This window comes from Peromyscus maniculatus, chromosome 1 (genome assembly GCF_049852395.1).
Source record: "Peromyscus maniculatus bairdii isolate BWxNUB_F1_BW_parent chromosome 1, HU_Pman_BW_mat_3.1, whole genome shotgun sequence".
NCBI classification, from domain to species: domain Eukaryota; kingdom Metazoa; phylum Chordata; class Mammalia; order Rodentia; family Cricetidae; genus Peromyscus; species Peromyscus maniculatus.
Window position 1 is genome coordinate 193,564,713 of NC_134852.1, and position 22,244 is coordinate 193,586,956.

The 22,244-nt window shown below is 46.1% G+C and overlaps 1 protein-coding gene across 1 annotated transcript in view; it reads right to left on the reverse strand.

Annotated features, from left to right (window-relative positions):
- The window catches only part of Pik3ap1 (phosphoinositide-3-kinase adaptor protein 1), a 117,686-nt gene that overhangs the window by 61,521 nt on the left and 33,921 nt on the right, over positions 1-22,244 (reverse strand). Inside the window, exon 3 of the mRNA XM_006992417.4 lies at positions 2,946-3,082. Within this exon, the coding sequence (XP_006992479.3) occupies positions 2,946-3,082 (137 nt within the window). The remainder of the gene's footprint in view (positions 1-2,945; positions 3,083-22,244) is intronic.

The following is a 22,244-nucleotide window of genomic DNA, read 5'->3' on the forward strand; positions in this document are numbered from 1 at the left end:
ATAGGATTTTCTTTCTTTCTTTTTCTTTTTGAGAAAAAGAAAAACACGGAGTTTAGTGGAAAAATTTGGGAGGAGTTGGGGGAGGGGAAAGAATATTAACAAAATATATTATACGTAGCCGGGCGTTGGTGGCGCACGCCTTTAATCCCAGCACTCGGGAGGCAGAGCCAGGCGGATCTCTGTGAGTTCAAGGCCAGCCTGGGCTACCAAGTGAGCTCCAGGAAAGGCGCAAAGCTACACAGAGAAACCCTGTCTCGAAAAACCAAAAAAAAAAAAAAATATATATATATATATATATATATATATATATATTATACGAAAAGTTTCAAAAAATTTAAGCAGAAAAGAAATTGTTTTTATAAGATCTATTGCATCAAATAATTGGGTTTTTATTTTTTGAGACAGTGTCTCACTATGTAGCCCTGGCTGTCCTGAACTTGCTATATAGACCAGATTGGCCTTGAATTTAGAGCTCTACCTGCCTCTGCCTCCCTAGTACTGGAATTAGAGGAGTGTGCATTCATGCCTGGAAAACTTTTATTTATTTTTAAGTCCTTCCCCAAATATGAGAGACTCTGCTCTAGGCAAGCTTTGCTATTGCGTGTGGCCAAGTGACCAACAGCATTGCCACCCCTGGAGCAAGTTAGACGGGCAAACTGTGAGGTACTTCCTGACACTGCATCAGGGTCTACACCTGGAGCAGGTTTTGGGGTGAAGCAGGTTCTCATGGAGCTCAGGCTAGCCTCATACTTGCTATGTAGCTGGTGACCTTGAACCCCTGATTCACCATACCCACCTCCCAATTACTAGGCTGATTGATAGGTCTGTGCCACAATACCCAGTTTTTTATGTGGTGTTGGAATCAAAGCTGGGTTTTCACGCGTGTTAGGCCAGCACTCTGCCACCTGAGCCACATCCCAGCCCCAGAGTCTTTATTTTAGCAAGACACCCAGATGACTGTAAGACCTCACACTGTGCCTGACAAAGCATCTCTCATCCCAAACTCCCAAATCCCAGATGCTCAGACCCGATACCACAAGCGGAAAGTTCCACACTTGATTAACATGGCCGAAGCCCAGATGCAAGGGCAGTAGCATGCTGTATCAAACTGTTGCCAGGCTGTATATAACGTGTATATGAAACAAAAATAAGTTTTGTTCTAATGCAGATAATCCAACGTCTCTCTAACCCCCAGAATTCAAAATCTGAGACACTTCAGGTCCTTAACATTTTGGGTAAGGGATACTCAACTTGTCCCTTGTTTTGCTGAACTTGGCAATGGTCATTTTATATTAAAAAGCAGTAGGGCTGGGTCCTCCCCCAAACCAGAAAGGCAAGGAGAGATTTCTGGTCAGAGCTAGTCCTCAATCATTCATTCCAGAACTATTCTATAGTCGTCATGACAACCCTTTACAAAGGGCTGCAGAAGGGTGTGCCAGGCTTGGGCTTTGTAACAGTGAAGGGTGTGTGGCCCCGACTGCTCAAGGCTGCTATAACCAAACACATATTCTGTGATTGTCAGCATCCCTGCTACACACCTGGTCCTGCATCCTGTCTCAGTAAAATGAGGAGCCCAAAAGAATATGTGTCAGTTCTGTTGGCAGTCAGGACCCACCCCCAGCCCAGGCACTCTGGGCCCACAGACCTAGAGTAGGCAATTAGGCTAATCCTGGATGAGAGGGCAGCAGAGAGGAAGCAGGAAGGAGAGCGAGTGGGATGAAGCACGCATGGGCCCCAAACATCCTTCCCACTGCCTCTGGCAGTCTGACCACACAATCATGGGAAGACACCGCACTGGAGAGTGAGGCTAGAATGTCCACATAGGCCTAGTCGTGAAGGGGAAGAGTGCACCAGTCTGAGTCTACAGAACAGGGGGTGGCCAGGTGTGGTCCCAGCCCTGGGGAGAATGAGACAAGAGGATCACAAGTGTAAGGCCAACCTGGGCTGTGTAGAAAGACTGTCTCAAAACCCCAGAAATAAAAACAAACAATGAAGATCAGAGAGCGGTGGGGACCAGGCTGGAGGATGCATGTCCCATGCGAAGATCTCAAGCCTAACATCACAGTTTCTGACTCACAAGAATCTGAGAAACACCAATTTTTATGCCTAATTTTTAAAAACACTCTGAAGTCCAAACCAAACATGTCTATGGGTCAAATCTAGTCTGGAAAACGTTAGCAACTCCTGTGCGGGGAGCCCTTGTGCGGCATCTGTAGGCTCAGCTACAGAGAAGGTCAGACCCCAGACTTCCCCTTGCCAAAGTTCTCATGTCCTGGAGTCCTGAGAAGCCATGGTGGCTAGCCCAGAAAACAGCATGTATCCATAAAGAAAGCATTTTGCTGCTCTAACCTATCCAAAGTGCCTCACATTTTAAATCAGGGAAGAAACTAATGTTTAAAACTATCAAATATTATGGTAGGATTTAAATTATCATGATGTCTCACACACAACACACTTGTGAATATATGACCACCCTAAAATGATAGCCACATATGACTTGGGTATTTAGCCAATCTTTTAGCAAGCAATATTGGCCAGCAAGTGTCAGCCATCAAACCTTAAAGCCCTCCCGGAGGCCAGGGTAGTGGGCAGTTAATGAAGAAGCAGCTTCCCAGAATGTGCCACTTCCTCTTGCCAGTGCTGGGCCAGCAGGAAGAGATACAGGCCCCTCAGTCTGGAGTATCAATGTTCTTGTCTGCTGGTGTCCTCTCTGCCCCATGTTACACATTCATGGAACAGAATTCTCACACCGATGACACACACACACACTCCCAGGTTACTCCTCTGACTTAAAGGAGCTATTCATATCCAAGGCCCTGGTGATGCGGGTCCCAGGGGATGCCTGTGGTTATAATAAGATGCATCACGAGACCCTCACACCCTTTACTGCCGCAAAGGCATCTAATTGGAAAGTCAACGTTCTACCAAGCCCCCCGGATGCCTACCCCACAGCGAATGCGGTCCGGCTGCACCACCATCAGGTTCCCAGGCGATGTCTCCAGAGGCAGGCTCGTCTGCTTTGAGAGAGGAAGAGCTCTCTCGTCCTCAGGCTCCGTGTCAGTTACTGAGTCACAGCCAGAATCTATGGAATACAAGACATGACTGAATGGGAGCAGGAAAAGGGGAACTGGTAGGTATGCTTCACCCCCAAAAGCCCCACACATCACCATACAGGAAGCAGCTGTGAGTGTCACACAAATCCAGGCTGAAGGGAGTGACTCGCTAAATCACAAAAGAGGACCCAACGGGCAAAAGTCAATCATTTGTAGGCCACAGAATAGAAAGACAGCAAGAGGTCAATGTCAGGGGCTGAGGCCAAAAAGTGTGAGGCAGGCAAGTCTAGGTTCAACCAACAGGCTTCTGGAAGCCTCACCTCAGGACTTCCCGCAGGACTGAAAGGTGGTAAGGAAAATGGAGTCAGGAAGGAATTGCCTACTTGACAAGAGAGCAAGAAACTCTGCAGAAAGTGACAGGAACTTGGGTCACATCTACCCAACATCTCTCCTCTGTCAGCAGCAGTGAGAAGCAATTGTTTTCAACAAGCCTAAGGCCAGAACCCCTGGGTTCCAGGTTAGTGCCACAGCCAGCAAGGTCAGGGATGGAGTTTGACTGGGATGGTGTTTTACTGCCAACTTCCCACTCCCTGGAAGCGCCTGAGAAGTTAGCTTTGATGGAATCATCCAGACCAGCTTGGTCTGTGGACATGTCTGTGGGGGGCTGTCTTGATTGCTCATTGATGTTGTGGTAGCATCATCAGCTAAAGAGAGAGTCCTGATTTACACAGGAGAGGAGAAAGCTAGATAAGAGGAGGCAGGAAGCATGAGTCCAATTGTTTCTCTCTGTTCTTGACTGCCGATGTGATATTCTGTGATGTGGTGTGGTGTGGTGTGATGTGATATGATGTGGTATGGCATGGTGTGATATGATGTGCTGTGTTGTGCTGTGTTTGTGATGTGGTGTGGTGTGATGTGATGTGGTGTGGTGTGGCATGGTGTGGTGTGGTGTGATGTGGTGTGGTGTGATGTGACATGATGTGACGTGACGTGACATGACGTGACTACTTGAGTTCCAACCTTGGCTTCCCCTTCAATGGCAGTCTGTAACCTGGAATTGTAAACCAAATAGTCTCTCCTTCCCTAATCTGCTTTTGGTCTGGGCGTTTAGTCACGGTACCGGAATGAAACTAGGACATGGAGTCTGAGCAGGCGGGTGAGGTGTACAGATGTGAAGAGCATGGCAAAGACCGTGAGACAACGGTGAGAGCATGTAAGACCTCTTCAGCAGGGCTCCTAATCAGCATCTAGTGATGGACAGGCCTCTTTGTGACGTTATACCCAAGACTATGTGTGCCTATATACAGACGACAAATCCACACATGAAAAAACGAGCCACATCCCTGTTATCAGGAAAACGCAAATCAAAGCAGCAGTGACATACCACAGCACATCTGTTAGAACAGTCAAAATCTAAAACATAGACGGCACCAAGTGTCTTCAAGGAAATGCACCATCAGGCTCCCTCTACTAGGAAATGCAAACCCAGTACAGCCACTTCGGAAGGACTTTGGCCATTTCTCACCAGATTAAATATACTTTACCATGCAATCCTACAATCATACTCTTTGCTATTTCCCCAAAGCATCTGAAAATTCATGTACACACAAGAACCAGCACACAGATGTTTACAGCAGCTTTCTCTACAGCTGCCAGAAGTTGGAAGACATCCTCTAGTAGCTGGATAAACAAACAGTAGTGCAGTAGGCAGTCATGGAATACAGCACTGATAGAAATGAGCTCGTGGGAGAATCAAACCCGGCTAGTTTTTGTCAACTTGACAGAAGCCAAGGTCATCTGGGAGGAGGGAACCCCAACTGAGAAAATGCTTCCATCAAATGGGCAGTTAGCAAGTTGGTGGGGGCATTTTCTTGATTAATGATTGAAGTGGGAAGGCCCAGCCCACTATGGGTGGGGTCATCTCAGGGCAACGTGGTCCTTGGTAGCTAGCATAAGAAAGTAACCAAAGCAAGCCATGGAAAACAAGCCATGGAGCGCAAGCCCGTAAGCTTCTCTTCCATATCTCCACTCAGTGCTTGCCTCCAGGTTTCTGCTTCTTTGCAATGAACTGTAAGCTGGAATAAATTCTTCCTCTCCAGGTTGCTTTGGTCGTGGTGTTAATTACAGGAATAGAAAGGGAAGGAGGATGCTGAGTGAAAGAAGCCCCAGACTGTGTGGTTCCAACTATATGACATTCAGAAAAGGGCAAAACTATTGGAGAAAAGAAATCCATGGTTGCCAGGGCTTGGGAGGAGGGAGAAATAAAGAGTCCGACTGCATCCATTTGTTTTTTTAGGGTAGTAAATGTGCTTTGCATGACACTGTGAGGTGGATATACGCCATCATGCATTTGTCCAAATCCCCTGACTAGACAATACCAAGAGTGCACTGTGATGTACAGTGGGCTGATGACATTGATGTGTAAGTTCATCTGTTGAAACCTTGTGTACCAGAATGGTGTCGGGTGCTGAGAGTGCTGGATGCTGCATGTAAGGTACAGAAAACCTTCATACTTTCCACTTGATTTTTGCCGGAAACCTACAACTATTCTTAAAAGCAGTCTTCTAAAAATTAAAACAGCAAAAGAGAGAGAGGGAAATAAATTACCACAAAATAAAGGACATGGTTAGTAAAATGACTCAGCAGGTAGTCCTGGCAAAGTAACGTGGGAGGGATGGAGTACTATGAAACTCTTTCTAATTCACAAAACTCCAAGATGAAAGCAAGATGAACTACAGATTGAAACTCAAAATAAAAATAAAATGAAGTTTAAAAATTAAAAGATGGAAATATGGGTCGATGTATTGTCATTGATTTGGGAAAATGTTTAACAACTGAAAAAATGTCATCTCAGTAAGCAATAGTTTTGACAAAATGAATTTAACCTTTTAGTAAACAAACAGAAAGAGATGGAAAGAAAACTAATAAAATGTGGTATATCCATAGAAGGAAATGATTCGGCAATGAAAAGGAGCGAGGCATTGATACATGCCATGGCAGGGATAACTCCTGACCACATTAGGCTGAGGGAGAGAAATCAGACACAAAAGGCCACAAACGTCGCATGGTTCCAAATACCTATGTCCAGGATGGACAAACCTACAAAGACAGACGAAAGCAGGCGAGTTCTTACTTCATCCTGAAGAGTTTGGGGTGAGTGCAGGGAAGGTACTGAAGGGGATAGAATTTTTTTCTGAGGTGATGCAAATATTCTAAGAAGTTACTGAGACAGTTACACAAATCTGTGAATGAACCAAAGACTGTTGAACTGAACCCTTTAAACAGAGGATCGTGTGACGTGTAAATTATTTTTTTAGCACTGTTACCCCAAAACTCAACAGGAAAATCATAAACTGCTTAAATTTCAAAGTAATCGTAACAAGAGGGTGAGCTCCTATATGAAAACACCCCACGCTCAATAAACGACAAGATAGAAATACAAACCACCTCCCCAGAAAGCAGTGTCCCTCATTCTGACCAGCCAACGGGAAACATAAAAGAACCACCTGTGTTGAGTTTCCATACTGAAAGACTTCTTGTGTCACAGATTCCCTCACTCGGTGACAGGCCCATGTCTAGCAGAAGAGGAAACCATTGAAATGCGTGTGCGCACACACACGGCCACATGATTCTACTCCCAGAAGCCTCCCTTTGGGAGGAAATAAATGTTCAAAGCATAAAGATATTAAAACAAGATGTCTTTGTATCAGGAACAAAAAAGAAAACAGTCTGTCTGAACATCAGAAACATTCTTTTGGCTTGACATGGTGGTGTACATGAACTCGGGAAGCAGAGACATGAGCATCTCTGTGAGTTCCGGGCCAATCTGTTCTGTTTTGAACTCCAGGTCCACCAGAGCGATACAAGGAGACCCTGTTCTCAAAACAAGACCCACACTATTTTCAAAGAATTTCAAGAGGCATGTTAAGGGCAAATATAAAATTACATATTTCACACTACAGGATTTCAATTGGCTAACCCTTGGCTCAACTGGGCTATGTAAATACTTCCTTCCAACAGGTCCATCGATGCTGCTTTAGAGAACCACCAGCAACCAGCATAGTGGTTTCGGGAAGTTGGGCAGGAAGGATGCTCATTGACTGTACCATGCTGCTGCCACTGACTAGCAAGCCATAGAGGTCCCAGTCCCAGCAGACTACAGGCAGAGAAGCTGTGCCTCAATGGGGCCACTTCAGCAGATTCAAAGCTTCCATCCAAGAAAAGCCAGCTCCAACACAAACACCACCTAAAACCACCCCATTTGGTACAATGATCCCAAGCTTCCCTTCTCATTTTATTTATGTACATTAGTGTTCTGCCTGCATGCATGATCTGTGTGAGGGCATCAGATCCCCTGGAACAGAAATTACAGACAGTTATGAACCGCCATGTAGGTGCTGGGAAATGAACCCAGGTCCTCTGGGAGAGCAGCCAGTGCTCTTAACCACTGAGTCATCTCTCTACCCTCACGCTTCCCTTCTTGAACACGGAGACCGCTCTTCCATCCCTACCTGTCTCTGGAGGCGATGCTGCCACTTCTACCTGACCCAAATGTTAGGTTCCGGTGACGGCACTGGGAACCCAGCCCCCACAACCAGGGTAGAGCTGTATTAAGACACCAACAGACTCTTTGCTGCTGAAAATGTAACAGCATTGGCTCAGCTTACAGAAAGTCTACAGCACACTTGGAAACGGCAGAAGACTCTGCAGGGCCCATTTCCCCAAATCTCATCTGTAGGGGATGCATGTGACAACTACTTATACTCAGGAAACAATTGGCCTGATTTCTCTTACTCAACAAGAACAGCAAACAGCAGGTTTCCCCCTTTGCCTTACTGCCAGGTAGTTCATAGGCCAACTGACTTGGTCTTTAAGCACTTCCATCCTCTGTATTGGGAGGTTTTGTTGTTTTGTTTTGTTTTCCTGGGATCTTTGTGGAGGCAGGGTCTGTCTGTCTGTAGTCCAAGATAGCTTCAAATTCACAATCCTCATGCTTCAGCCTCCTGAGTGACAGGATTACAGGCATGCAGCCCACACATGGCTTACCTCTTAGACTCTCTTGTCCAGGTCCTTGATCCCATCTCTTTCGTTTTCGTGTTGTGTTGAATTTTGGAGGCTACCTCGAATCCTCTTGGGTGTCTGTCAGTGTGGGAACCACTATTTCTCTGACCAAAGTCCTCAGCTGTACCCCTTGTGTGAATCTGAGTTTGAGCTGTTCATTCAGATAAAACATCTTTGAGACAGCACAGGAGCACATTGGAGAGTGTGTTCGCCAGGCTATAACTAGGTCCTGCCACGAGATTTCGGTAGTGTCGGGGTGTGTAATTGCTTGGTAGCTAGATACTGCCATGCTGGGTGTTAAGGCAGACCCAAGAGTTCTCTGCATATTGCTTTCAGTAGAGAAATGAGATAGGAGATCCAAGTCTTCTGATGCCACAAGTCCCCCAAGAGTCTCAGCAAGAAGTTGGTTTCTATGCCACATTCACAAGGGCCCTGCTCAACAAACCACATCATCTTTGACTAAACAAATCTAGTCGATTCAACTTTTATTTTTTTTTTTTTAACTTAATCTGTTTTGCTTTCAGAATTGAGACAGACAGAGAAGAACAGTGTATCTACACAGGTCTAGACAGCGTCAACACAAGCAATCCTTCCACATGGGAAATTCACAACACTTCTTTCCTTCCTTTAAAAGGGAATCTATTTATTATAGACTTTGGGTAGGACTATGATTTTTCATCATAATTAGCATACCATGCACTCAGACCCACAACTAAACCACACTGAGTAGCTCGCCCTAGGCAAGAGGGCTGCTGACACATTCACTAATATTACTAATCCTGGTAACAACGAAAGTTACCTTTCACTGGGGGTCAAGGTGACTACTCACTAGTCTCCATGTCATCCTCCCCATAGTCCTGTGAGATGGGAATCAGTGCCATCTTCTCATTTTAAAGATAAGCATTCCGAGCCTGGAAGGGATTTGAAATAGCACAACTAAGGCAAAGTAACAAGCAGGGGCCAGTGGTTCTGCACTTCCTTCCTTGTGGGCAACAGAAGACAGTGTCAGAAGACAGCCCCTTCCTGGGCTGGGCTGTGACTGCGTGCTCATGAGACATGACTTGCACTTCCACTGTCTTGGAGGCCTGGTGCTACGTGGGCACTGCTGTTTGCAGTGCTGTGACCTCCTGACAGGGCATGGGGCGCATTCCACAGGTAGGGGTTAAGTCAAGAGGCAGTCAACACCAGCTAGACCAACTAGGGTCCTTCATGTGCACATGGCCTCTGGCCCACAGCTATGCCCTCTCCCTTTCTGCTCAGTTTTCCGACCACAGCACCGATGGCCTCTCTCACTGAACTCCTGCGGCTTCCCAGTCTGTACGCCATTGTGGAGGGCAAAGTGCCTGCTAATCTCAGAGGGTATTTCTCAGACTTCACAAGCTAAAATCTCATGGGAAGGGATGCTACCCCCTTGGGGAAGTATAAACAAATATTGTTCTCAAAACCAACTACAGATGCCACTGTTGTGCATTTATGCTATGCCAAGGGCATAATACAATATAGATTATATTGTAAAATATAACATAGATTATTTCATTTTACCATAGCTGGGAGATTGGTGTGATTCTGCCCATTTTACAGATAAACATAAGTAAGTTGTCCAAGTCACATAGTGAATGCTATATGGAAATGTAACCCTCAGCTCCATACTCTATCCATCTGTCCACCTTCCAGGGTTCATCGCACTGCAAGCCTTGTACTCTGGTAGAGCAGGTGTGGTTCTAAACACACAGACAATGCTGGAGACACTGACCTACATATAAAAGCAGAGCTGGTGAGGTGGCTCAAAAACACACTGACGACCTGAGTTTGATACCCGGGACCCATGTGATAAAAGGAGAGTCCCACAGATTGTCTCTGGCCTCTTCAGGCACTGCATTCACACCATGTACAGACATACATTCAGGTAAAAATAAACTAATATAAATAAATAAATAAAATCTAAAGAAAGGAAAAAGGAGAAAGTCATTTCACCATGGTAAGAGGACCATATAATACAGCTCTGACATGCTTAGCTCCCTCTGTACCATGAAGGGGACCAGTCCATAAGCGCATCACCTTCCCTAAGCATCCAAATGAGGAATTTAATACTGATGTTTGGTTTTATTGTCTTATTATTTTATAGTTAACATCTCTCTACATAAAAAAACACTAGTTTTTCTGTCATTTTCAGTAGCAAAGTTTACTTTAAAATAAACTTCCTTGGATTATAAACATGAAAAGAAAACATTAAGTTCAATGAACACATTTGGGGGCAGGTATAGTTGGGACAATTCATACCATCTAATGTCACTGAATTTTATGCTCCAAATTGGTTTAAATGACAAGTACTATGATATATATATAAAACCAAAATAATACACCCAAGCCCACTGAATTGCACACTTTAAAGAGTTCACTGAATGTTCTGTGTATTACATCTCAATAAAATTAAAAAAAAAAAAAACAATAGGACTATGGCACAAAAATAAGCCAAAAATCCCATCATTGATTCACAGATTACTGAGGGGACAAAGGAAGATGTATTATGATAATTCTTTCATTTTGTTAAAATCTATTTATTTAGAATTTTGTTATGCTTTGTGACTCAGGCTGGCCTCAAAATTCAAATGCCTCCTGCTTCAGCTCTCCAAACGCTGGGATTATAGACATCAGCACCACATCTGGCTATTTCTGAAAAGTTGAAATGAGGTAAAGTGAAGGTTACGGGCAGGAGGAAGGCCTATAGTATGAGCACGTGAAATCATTCTAAGTTTTGGATGATGAGAAAAAAGAAAGTTACCAGAGAAGGAAGCCAAATAATGACCTTCGGCAGAATTAGAGTTTCTGTCAACCTAGTCAAAACGGGAACGAAACAGAAAAGAGGCAGAGGCCAGGCTGAACATGTGAGTCTGTGAACTGGAAAGGGGTCAGAGGCCAGGCTGAACATGTGAGTCTGTGAGCTGGAAAGGGGTCGGGGACCAGGCTGAACATGTGAGTCTGTGAGCTGGAAAGGGGTCAGTCGGGGCCAGGCTGAACATGTGTGTCTGTGAGCTGGAAAGGGGTCAGTCGGGGCCAGGCTGAACATGTGTGTCTGTGAGCTGGAAAGGGGTCGGGGACCAGGCTAAACATGTGTGTCTGTGAGCTGGAAAGGGGTCAGGGGACCAGGCTGAACATGTGTGTCTGTGAGCTGGAAAGGGGTCGGGGCCAGGCTGAACATGTGAGTCTGTGAGCTGTAAAGGGGTCAGTCGGGGCCAGGCTGAATATGTGTTTGTGAGCTGGAAAGAGGTCGGGGACCAGGCTAAACATGTGAGTTTGTGAGCTGGAAAGGGGTCGGGGACCAGGCTAAACATGTGAGTCTGTGAGCTGGAAAGGGGTCAGTTGGGGCCAGGCTGAACATGTGTGCCTGTGAGCTGGAAAGGGGTCAGGGCCAGGCTGAACATGTGTGTCTGTGAGCTGGAAAGGGCAGGAAAGGCTCATTAGTCTGTGTCTAAGGCTTTGAATGCGGCTGATAAAATGCATGAGGGAGCCAAAGATTTCTTGCAAGAATGTAACCAAATGAGTAACCAAGCAATTTGGCAAGGGGGTGGATGGGAGGTGGGGGTTGGGATGAGGTAGTGGGAGTGGGGGATGTTGTTCATGAACAAAAGAGTGTCTTTCCTCTGCATTTATATGCAAGGTCCAGGATGTCACCTCATGAGGACAGCCACGGAGCCAGAGCTTACAGAGGTTTTTCCATTCAGGGTAAAACATGTCAGCTGTTTGTTACTCATGCTCATCTGTCCTACCTATGTGACAATGACTAAATCATGAAACAGCTATTTCTCCAAGTCCTGAATAAAATCTTCCAAAATCCAAGGCCTCCATTGTCATAACCCTTAAGGAGCTAAGTTGAGTGGGAAGATGAGGACCTGTGTGAAAAATGGTCAGAACTATGTGATATTGTATTATCAAGCACTGATGTGCACAGTGAGATTGCAAATATAACTGACTTGGGTGAGTTCATGTCCCAAACTGCTCAGAGACACGTGGACATATGACAAATATGACCAAAGTTTAAAGAAGCTTAAAGAAAATGAAAAAAGCATCAGCTAACAGAGACGTGCTTGGTTAGTGTAAGTCAAACTAAGAGCTCCAGGAGGCTGAGCTGATCCTTCCGAGAAAAAAATAAGAGTATTTCCCAATGAAGTTAATAAAGTATTTCCTAACTCTTATTTCACCAATGAATTCTCGCTGCTTATCAATGATTATCTAAAGCCTATGCCACATCCACCAAGAAATGTAAGGGCAAGAAAATGTGTGTCCTCAATAGCGCTGGACTGCTGTGTGTGAGGACAGGAAGGACTGGAGAGACATGAGATGTGACAGAGGCAGCCAAGTCATGTGCTGCCATGGGAAGCAGCGTGGGTCACCTTCTACGGGAGAGGCTGTGTGGGAGAGGAAAGCTGAGTTCCCAGAAAGCCATGCCCCAGGGTTTGGTCTCTGAATAGAAGACTTATTATCAAGAGGTGTTCAAAATGCAACTTTATTTTGCTAGAAAAGTTAAAGATTTTCTTTCGATTTTTTTAAAAAATTTGTTTGGTTGGTTTTGTTGGTTTGATTTTCTAAAACGGGGACTCATTATGCAGATTTGGCTGGCCTGGATCTCAAAGAGACCCTCTTGCCTCTGCCTCTTGAATGCTGTCTTTGTTTAGTTTCTAAATAAGTCCAGACACTCTTGCGGTCTGGTCAGAACTGAGGAGGGGAGTGGCTGACCAGCCCATCACACCCTTCAAACTTGCCCTTCAAATGCATGAAACAGCACAAGGTGGTGGCCAACAGTGTTGCCAAGCCAACATCCTACCCTATTTGCTTCCAGGAACAAATAAAATGCTATAATTAACTGATATCTGAAAAACTACACCATAAGCGTGGTCTGCTACATGCTTAGAAAATGATTCTTAATTGGGCTATAAACATTTCTCCTGTTTACACACCTGCATCTTGTTTCTATTTGCTAGGAGCTTAGAAATGTAGCATCTTGGCCACTGTGCCCCTGGAAAGCACAAAGGAAGACCTGGAGCCTGGCTCTGACCTCAGTTTCTCAATGTACAAACTCCAATGATGTTGTTGACTCCCGCTAGCTGAGGCCGGAGGAGAAGGGCGGCCGGTGGTGGGACTTCAGGGCAGAGCTTCAGTCTACTCCCCACGGCTTCCTGGAAGCCTCGAGATGCCTCTTCGTCTTCGTCATCACCCACAGAGCTCTCTTAGCCCTTGCTCACCCACCTTGGTTAATGAGCATTGAATTTCCCATCCAACTAACCCCTTTCACTTATAGACCACCTCAAGAGTAACCGTGTGCACAGCTGGCTAAGTGACCAGCTACTTCCAGCTGTCCCCAGTCACCACACTGTCGGTGGAGGGGGCCGGTGGGCTGCCAGGTTCTTACCACGAAATACGGTTCTGGGATTAAAGTCGGGAAAGGGAGGAACTGAGGATTGTTGTTAGTATTAGAGTAAGTTAACTACAGTGGTATCAGCCTTTGTATTCATCATCTTCACCATCCCCCCTCATCCCCATGATGCCAAAAAGCCCAGGGTAGACGCCTATGGACACATTCTCAACTCCAGCTTTAAATATATTCACGGTGGCTGCTCTACCTCCCTGGAAACAGGAGAAGGAAGGAGGAGGAAGAAGAGGGGGAAAAGAGGGAGGGAGGGAGGGAGGGAGGGAGGGAGGGAGGGAGGGAGGGAGGGAGGGAGGGAGGGAGGAAAGGAAGAAAGGAGGAAGGAAGGGATCCATTCTTACTCCAGTCTTTTTTTTTTTGTTTTTTTGTTTCTTTGATTTTTTTTTTTTTCGAGACAGGGTTTCTCTGTGTAGCTTTGCACCTTTCCTGGAACTCACTTGGTAGCCCAGGCTGGCCTAGAACTCAAAAAGATCCACCTGCCTCTGCCTCCCGAGTGCTGGGATTAAAGGCGTGCACCACCACCGCCCGGCTCTTACTCCAGTCTTTAGGTCCACAGCGTTACTGACTCTCAGAACCTGGCTGACTCACCTGTCGTATCTCTCCTGCTTTGCCATCTGGGTATTCTGTGCCAGCTGCAGATTCCTCAAACTGTCTGGCTGCACAACACATCTGCATTTGCAGTACTGGACAAAGAAGGTCTGGGTAGAATCCTCTGTACACTGACCCAAGTCTTTTTCAGCTAACACAGGCAAGTAATCATTTTTGTTGTTGTTTTTGTTTTCTTTCCTACACTTACCAGGTAGTCTATTTGGTCCTCTTCAAGATACTTAAGGTTCAGAATCAAGGGATCGGACAAGAGGAGAGGGGACCTCAGGCCTCTGTGGCCTTTACACACATGTGTCCCCACATAATCAGTCTACATAAACTGTGCAAAGTATTAGCTTTGGATTTTTCTTTTTGGCTTTGTTTCTTCGAGCGAAGAATGACAGCTCTTCTCTTCTCTTCTCCACCCAGCCCTACCTGCTCTTCAGCTTGAACAAAAATAGCACAGCCAAGGCTACCATGACAACCAGAGCGTGTGCTCACCCTGTCCACTGAGGACAGATCTGCCTACTGTTCTCCTGGCCCTCAGCCCGCTGGAGTTGGGGACAGGGTCCTCCGATCTCCCAACTCCAGCCCTCAGGAAGCATTCCTGAGTAGTAGGGTCAAGTTACTCCCTCCTCATCCAAGAGCTGAGGGTTATCCAGAATTCTCTCCCTACCCAGTGCCTGTGAACTTTTATATTTGTCCTTTTCAGTGTTCTCAGGCGCCTGTGACAGAAGTGACCCTTTCTACTTAGCAGATGGACCAAGGGAGGCAGGGGCATGAGGGCTGCCTGGCCCTGAGTCACAAGCTGCTGGTGTTAACAGTAGGATGGCACTCAGAAGCCAGGGCTCCCGGCCTCAGGCCCAGTTGACAGAAAAGCAGGAGGCACTGCTGCTCAGAAAACATGACCCCAACAGGTGAAGGAGGGCTGATGCTGAGCCACAGACCAACATGTCCTGGTGTGAGCCTGGGCAGGGGGAAAGGGAGAAAATCTGCTTCCTCTTCCTAAACAAACAGGTTCATAAACGCCTGTTTCTGTCCCAGACTTGGCGTCTCTCAAATTGCTTTCTTCAGCCACAGACAACCCAAGAGAGCCAAGGCAAGCTGCCTCTGCCCTTAAAGTCCTTGCCCAGGTCCCTAAGAGGAAGCATCCCAGTGACCAGCCCTGGGAGGCAGCCCCTCCACGGAGGCAAGGGCTGGAGGCCCTCAGGCCCCTGTTTCACTGTTCAGGAAACCCCAGTATTGCTAACAAAGCCCGAGGCACCACAAGCGCCCCCAGTTCCCAGCCCCCACCCTAGAGGCTTCCTCTTTCTTCATCTGTTTCCGACACTTATAAATGTGCTTCCTCTCTCTATGTAAATTTGGTTCAAAAGGCACGACGAAGGCTTGTAATGAGGCCATTAATAACTGGTCTCTTAACAGGCTCTTCTTGGCTTCCTGGTGCAAGAATCAATTCTAATCTAAACAAACAGTGATGTCGGGATTTACTGGTGTAAGGACAGACAAATGGCCTTTGTGTGGAGCAGGCTGTGTGGTTTATTTTCACGCAGCCAAGCGAAGACCAAAGGCAAGCCTCGATAATAAAATCAAGCTTGGATACTTGAGATTAAAATCCTGTTCCTTTTGCACCTACACAACCCAGTGGAGAAACTTCCAGAAAGGCTCAGGCGGCATTTGCTTTTCTGTTCTGCTGACCCCTAGCATTCCCACAGCTGAAGTCAGAGAACTGGTTGGCCAGTTTCGCTTTCCATTTCTAGGGAGGGCCTATCTGTCGGTCCTCCTTGTCAGAAATGCTGTTTTGGCTTCACAACATGGTCAAGGTGAGGTGAAATGTGGTGTTCCTTGGGAAGGGGATTAAAGAAACCCAGACTGAGATGACACTTCAGATTCTACTGTAATGGCCGCTGAGATACTTGGCTGGCAAAGGTGCTTGCCTCTAGCCCGTCCGCCTGAGTTCAACCCCTGAGACTCACAGAGTAGTAGAGAAATGACTTCCGGAAGTTGCATTGACACATGCACATGGTGGCACATGCCCTTCCCAATATCACACACACACACACCTCCACCACCACCAACAACAACAACAAACAAATAAATAAATAAGTAAATAAAAATTTCCAAAATTTTAAGTTAAAATCTGTAACTCCTTTAACCCAAGTTCTCTTAGCTATCCCTCAAATAAAACCTAGGCTATTGAGACCGAGGCTCCAAAGACTTACTATTTCGCCCAGCACACGTGGTTACTGAGGGGCTCTGGAAAGGCCATCCACCTAAGCCACGGAAGCCTGGACTCCAGTTCTACCTGTCATTTGCTAGCTGAATTTTCCTAAGTGTTAGCTTTTTTCTCTTCAAAAGGCTATTTATGCCTGCCTGGCCCATCTCAAGACTTCTATGGATGAAGCGATAAACATCCAGGAGCCCTGTGAAACCTGAAAAGTGCTTGACAAAGTTAAAGCAATTAGTGTTGTTTCTCTGGTGTCCAAATTGCTCTTCTTTGAGGATAGGTTCCCCAGCATTCATTCATCTTTGTATCCCCAGAGCCGAGAATATAGTGAGAAATCAATAAGTGCTTCTTGCATGAATGGATGAATCGATGGGTGAGATAAGATGAACCATCTAAATTACTAGCAGGGAAAACACCACCTCCACCTCAGGGAGGGTGACTCCAGGGCCATGGGGCCCCGAGGCTTTCAAGATAGAACATGGAGAGAAACAGGAAACTACTGGATCCCCTAATTTATGTCAGAAGGTTGAACCAAGATGTCCTGAAAATTTGGCATGGGTACTGTAGAGTAGTTCAGATCTTCTGAGAAGCAAAAGCCGCCTTGAACAGAAAGGGGGAGAAGGAGGCAGAGAGAGCCTAGAGTCTGAGTCCAAACGAAGGAGATGGGAAGGAAAGGTTGATGTGGTGTGCTAGACCACTGTGCTGAGGAAACCTCTGCAGTCCTATAAGGACAACTCAGACCAGCACTGGCCATTGGAGGAGACGCCTGCGTTTTCTGGGAAGGGGCATGCTGTAGCATGTACCCCTGCCATGGTGAGTTGCTGGATAAAAGAAGCTAGCCTTTGGTCAAGGGCCATGATGGATGTGGACTGAGGCGCTGGGTCCTCAGGCAATTCTAATCTGGGCAGCTGGAGGCCTGCAAGACATATTCTCAAAGCCATCACTTATGTGGCAGTACTTTAGAGCATGGGGTTTAGTTACCAGCTGGTCACCTTGAGTAGGTTATTTAATTTCTCAGAGACTTAATTCTGAAATGGAGAATGCAATTGCTAATTCTCGGGATTGTTATTGTTAAGCACTGTTCACTGCCAGGTGCTCAACTAAAGGCAACTGCCATCTATCTGTCTGTCTATCTATCTATCTATCTATCTATCTATCTATCTATCTATCTATCTATCTATCTATCTATCTATCCATCCATCCATCTATCTATCATTATTATTATAATCACTATTAGCAAAGAGTTTCTACTAACAAGACCTGAAGCCAGCCCTACTGTTACATCCCAGTGTTAGAATCTTGTGAGGAAACCACAGAGGAATGAATGGATCAGAGCCCAAAAAATCTTTGGCTTGGCAGCATTACAGTTCAAATAACCAAACCAGTTTGTCTAATAAGGAAAGGTCAAGGGGACTTTCCCAGTTGGGCTGTTTCCTGGAGGGGCCGCCAGGATGATTTGGACGACCAGAATCTACCCGCAGCCACAGTGCCCTCTCCCTTCTTCTTGCCCCAGTAAGTCTGTAGAGCCTCACTCTGCCTTCACCAGGGTGAGATGGCTGGCTGTCTTTGCAAGGAAGTGAAATCAGGAATCCTCTCACTAGAACGGGATCGTCCCTGGGCCACGTGAGACAAGGCTCTCCTCTGCTGCTAATATCAAGTGCTCCTGCTTGGGAACTCCTGGTTACTTGGGGGCCCATGGCCCTAACTGCTTTAGGTTACTAGTTTGGGTTTTTTGGTTGTTTGTTGTTTCTTTTGGTGAGGGGATTGAAGCAAAATCCTACTGTGTAACCCTGGGTACTTGGAACTTGCTACATAGACCGGACTGGTCTCGAACTTACAGCAGTCTTCCTGCCTCTCCTTCCCAGATGCTGGAATTAAAAGAGTGAACAAGAACGCCTGGCTTGTTTTGGAGGGGAGGAGGATTGTTTCAAACGTGGTCAACTTTCACTGCCTGGCTACTGCTGGCTATTGATCCCTATGTCTATTAGAGTCACAGTGTCCCCTCGGTAGACTGGAAGCAATCGCAGGTGCCAAGGCCCCACCTGAGCATCTCAGGCCTTTCCAGCCTTGCCAATGCTCACACCTGAACAACCAGAGGGAGGGAAAATGTCTGAGTGGTTTTATAAAAAAAGGGCATATTCTGAGTTGGTGGCAGCAGTGACCACGACCTAACAAAGAAAAGACCCCTGAAGTGAACGTGTGTACTTATCTCTTCCAGCACTGCCTCAGAAGCCTCATTGATCCAGCCTCTCTCTAGTCTCCAAAGGGTCACCAAAACACACACAGTGACTTCCTGTGTTTTTACCTTTAAAGGAATGACTTTCAGTTTTCCTGACAGATAAGCCCCAAACTAACCTGAAAAGAACATTGATTTTGTTTAATAACTAACGACAAAGTTGGCCAGACTCTTGCAAAATAACTATTTCCATTTCAGGGACTTTTCCAGCACCCAGTCTACCTTGTTTCTGCCTCGGGCTAAGCAGCTCACTGCACAGCACCAAGAATTGGTTGACTGAAGCCTCCCACCAGCCAAACTGGGCCTTCCCATCAGAGGAAAGCAAGGTCATTCTCTGAAGTTGAGTGGAAATCCCTGAGGACTGCCTACCTGTCCTATGGCCTCCAGGATAAGTACAGAGCTTATATCTAGGCACAAGTGCTTCCTCTGCATTGGTCCTTCAAATGAGATCAGAAAGGGGCTAGGGCAGACATGCCCAGTGTTCAGGAGGCAGAGTGACAATGACCAGGGAGAAACACTGGGTAAGCCACCTTCTACCCCCTTACACACAACCTTTATGAGGTTAGCTATTAGCCTGGTCATATCACCACTGTCTCCTGTTTGCATTATTCGCTCTCACCAATGGAAAAGGCAATTGTGGTTGGTTTCTTTGCAAATCCAAATACTTTAAAGAAATGATATCCTGGCTGGGTGGTGGTGGTGATGAAGCATGTCTTTAATTCCAGCTCTTGGGAGGCAGAGGCATGTGAATCTCTGTGAGTTTGAGGCCTGCCTAGTCTACATAGCAAGTTCCAGGACAGCCAGAGCTAAATAATACAGAGAGCCTGTTTCAAAAAACAAAACAAAACAAACAAACAAAAAAACAACAAAGAAAAAGATTGTGTGTTGAGGGGGCGGGGCTGGAGAGATGGCTCAGTTGTTAAGAGCACTGACTGTTTTTCCAGAGGATCCAGGTTCATTTCCCAGCACTCACATGGTAGCTCACAACTGTCTGTAACTCCAGGATTCAACACCCTCACACAGACATACATACAGGCAAAACACCAATAAAATTAGAACAATGAAAAAAAAAAGACCAGGTGGACAGTGAAGTTTGCTTGCTCTGTCCAGCCCCACATTCTGTGAGTCCATTGGCCTTGCTAACCACGTTCTCACTAAGCATGAACGTGAGGTCTTTGCACTTCTTCTGCAAACACTTCTTCCCGAAAGTCCAATAAGGTCATGTGTGGTCCAAAATGCAATGTGAGAGAAGACATGTTCTGGTTTCTGGTCACAATCATGAGGACAGAGTTCAACTGTCACTTTATGAATAAAATTTGGGACCCACCAGAAGCTGCTCAGCACTGAATGAGGATGAGGAAGCATCCATCCTAACAGCTGTCCCCTCAGGAGGGTCTGCAGAGGTCCTACCACATGGTGAACTGCAATGGAGATGTGCAGTACCCACAGCACACCATCAGCACACTAGAATCTCACATTTGAAAATAAAAAGGTACTTTCATATGCGCTTTGGGAGGGTCTATGGGTCAAGGTAGCCTTGAGCAGAAACTTGTCTCTGTGGGATCCTTGACACCTTTATCCTCTGTCTGCCTGTCTCCTCGGCCTCTGTGCTCTTTTCCTATGATATTAGTCCTCCGTGCATCGTCTCCTGCCAACCTAGCAGTCACAGTGTGCTCTATTTCCTATGTGGCTGGAGCTCAGCATCTTCCAGCAGTGAGGGCACAAGACACAGAGCCCCGAATGGGGAAGAGGAGAGTGGGCCCACACAAAGCTGGCTGAACTCCCCCGCCTCCACACTCTGCCAAGAAAAGCTTTATCTCAGTTATTTCCCTAAATAATAATAATGCAAATGCTTGGGAAATGTTCCATTTCGTTCTCTTTTACACCTTAGTAAGAATTATTTTTGAGCCTTAGATCATCAAAGAACCTTTCCAATCATTCAGAATCAAATTACACTCAATAAAGAATTTTTAAAAATCAGAGTCATCCTCTATTTGAATATTATAGCAAGAAGTCTACTCAGCTGACAAGTTTCAGGTGACCTGTGATCAACACCCATATCTACAGTTCATCCCTGTGGAATCTGTGAAGATGGTTCTGCTGCCAGGAAGAGAAATCCCAAGGCAAATGTCTTAAACTTTGAAGACATACACTCCTCAGAAGAGAGTCCAGCAGTCAGGAGGCCTGGGGCCTGTCAGGACTCAGCACCATAGCCAAGGCTTTATAGTTCATCATCATCAGCATGAGCCTCATCCTCAGGCTGACAGAGAGGCAGCTGTGGCGGCTGAGAACGCGAGAAGGTCCAGAGCAAACCATCCCCATGATCACGGACTAAGTCTTCCCCTCGCTCTGCTTCAACTCATGTGTCACACACACTGTGACAGTCACAGGGGAATCCCAGGAAGCCATCAACTCCAAACTCAGAGTATGTATCAGCCAGAGTGGAAGGCTGTCAGTGATACCTCCAATAGGCTCGAATACCCCCTCCTCCTCAGACAGAGAACACTGCCACAGCCTTTTCCATAAAGCGGTCCTTCCTCCCTGATTGTCCCTCTCTGGACATGCTCTAGCCAATCAGTTTCCTCCTAAAATGATGGCACCTAGAATGGAACCCCATTCTTGGTAGAATATAGTAAGATTACAATATTACAGGATTTGGAAAACATTTTTATTACATCATGTTCTTGCTTCTTTGTAAATAAGTAGTTAACCTCAGAGTCCATTTTCATAGGTGAGTGCCAGGTAGAATTTCAATCAGGCCTCACTAGTTTAACAGGTTTCATGAGCCTGGGAGCAGAGCTTAGGATCAATCGAACTAGATCAGGATGGTTTGAGTGGCACTTCTGTCCCTGGGTACACCCACACCTCTGAGCCATCTTTACATTCATACTAGACTTTTCAGGCCACTGTAATAAACACCACAGGTTTGAGTGGCATAAATGACAGTCATATAGTCTCTTTTGACTCTAAAGCTCCAAGTCCCAAACCAAAGGTGTCCATGGCGTCAGATGCCACCGGGTCTCTGTCCGTGGTTTGCAGGTGAGAGCTGCCTTCCGTGCCCTCCGATGGTCCTTCTCCATGTGGGCTTCTGTCTGTCCTAACTCCCTCTCCTTGAAAGGACACCAGTCACAAGGAATAAGGACTCATCCTTACAACTTCATTTCACCCCACTTTCTCTTCACACCCTGGAGTTCTGGGGTTCTGCCTCCTGCGTGTGTGCAGAGGGGAGCGGGGTCACAGAACAGACCGTAACAAGGCGATAGCTGACCTCCAGGTTTGTCTTAGAGTAAAGAAAACCTTGATACAAGGTCTAAAGCCAGAGCCACCTGCACCCTCTGCGAGCCTCTCCTCCAGAGGTGACCATCCAGCCAAGTCCTTGCCCGGGTATGCTGAGATCAGCATATATTGGCACTTAGTAGAGTGTTGATGAGAAACAACATTCTGGAAACTAAGTGAACTTTAAAAGGGCTATATTAGGGTGTTCCCATATTTCTACAGTCCGAGTGTATGATTCTAGACTCTAGGTGGTCAAGTCCAGGACTCCTGTGCATATGAGTCATAATGGAGAACATTAAATGAAAACATAAATATAACTTGAGGGGAGGCAAACCCATTGCTTTCAAGTTTTACTTAGGACACAACAGCAGCAACTGTTTGTGA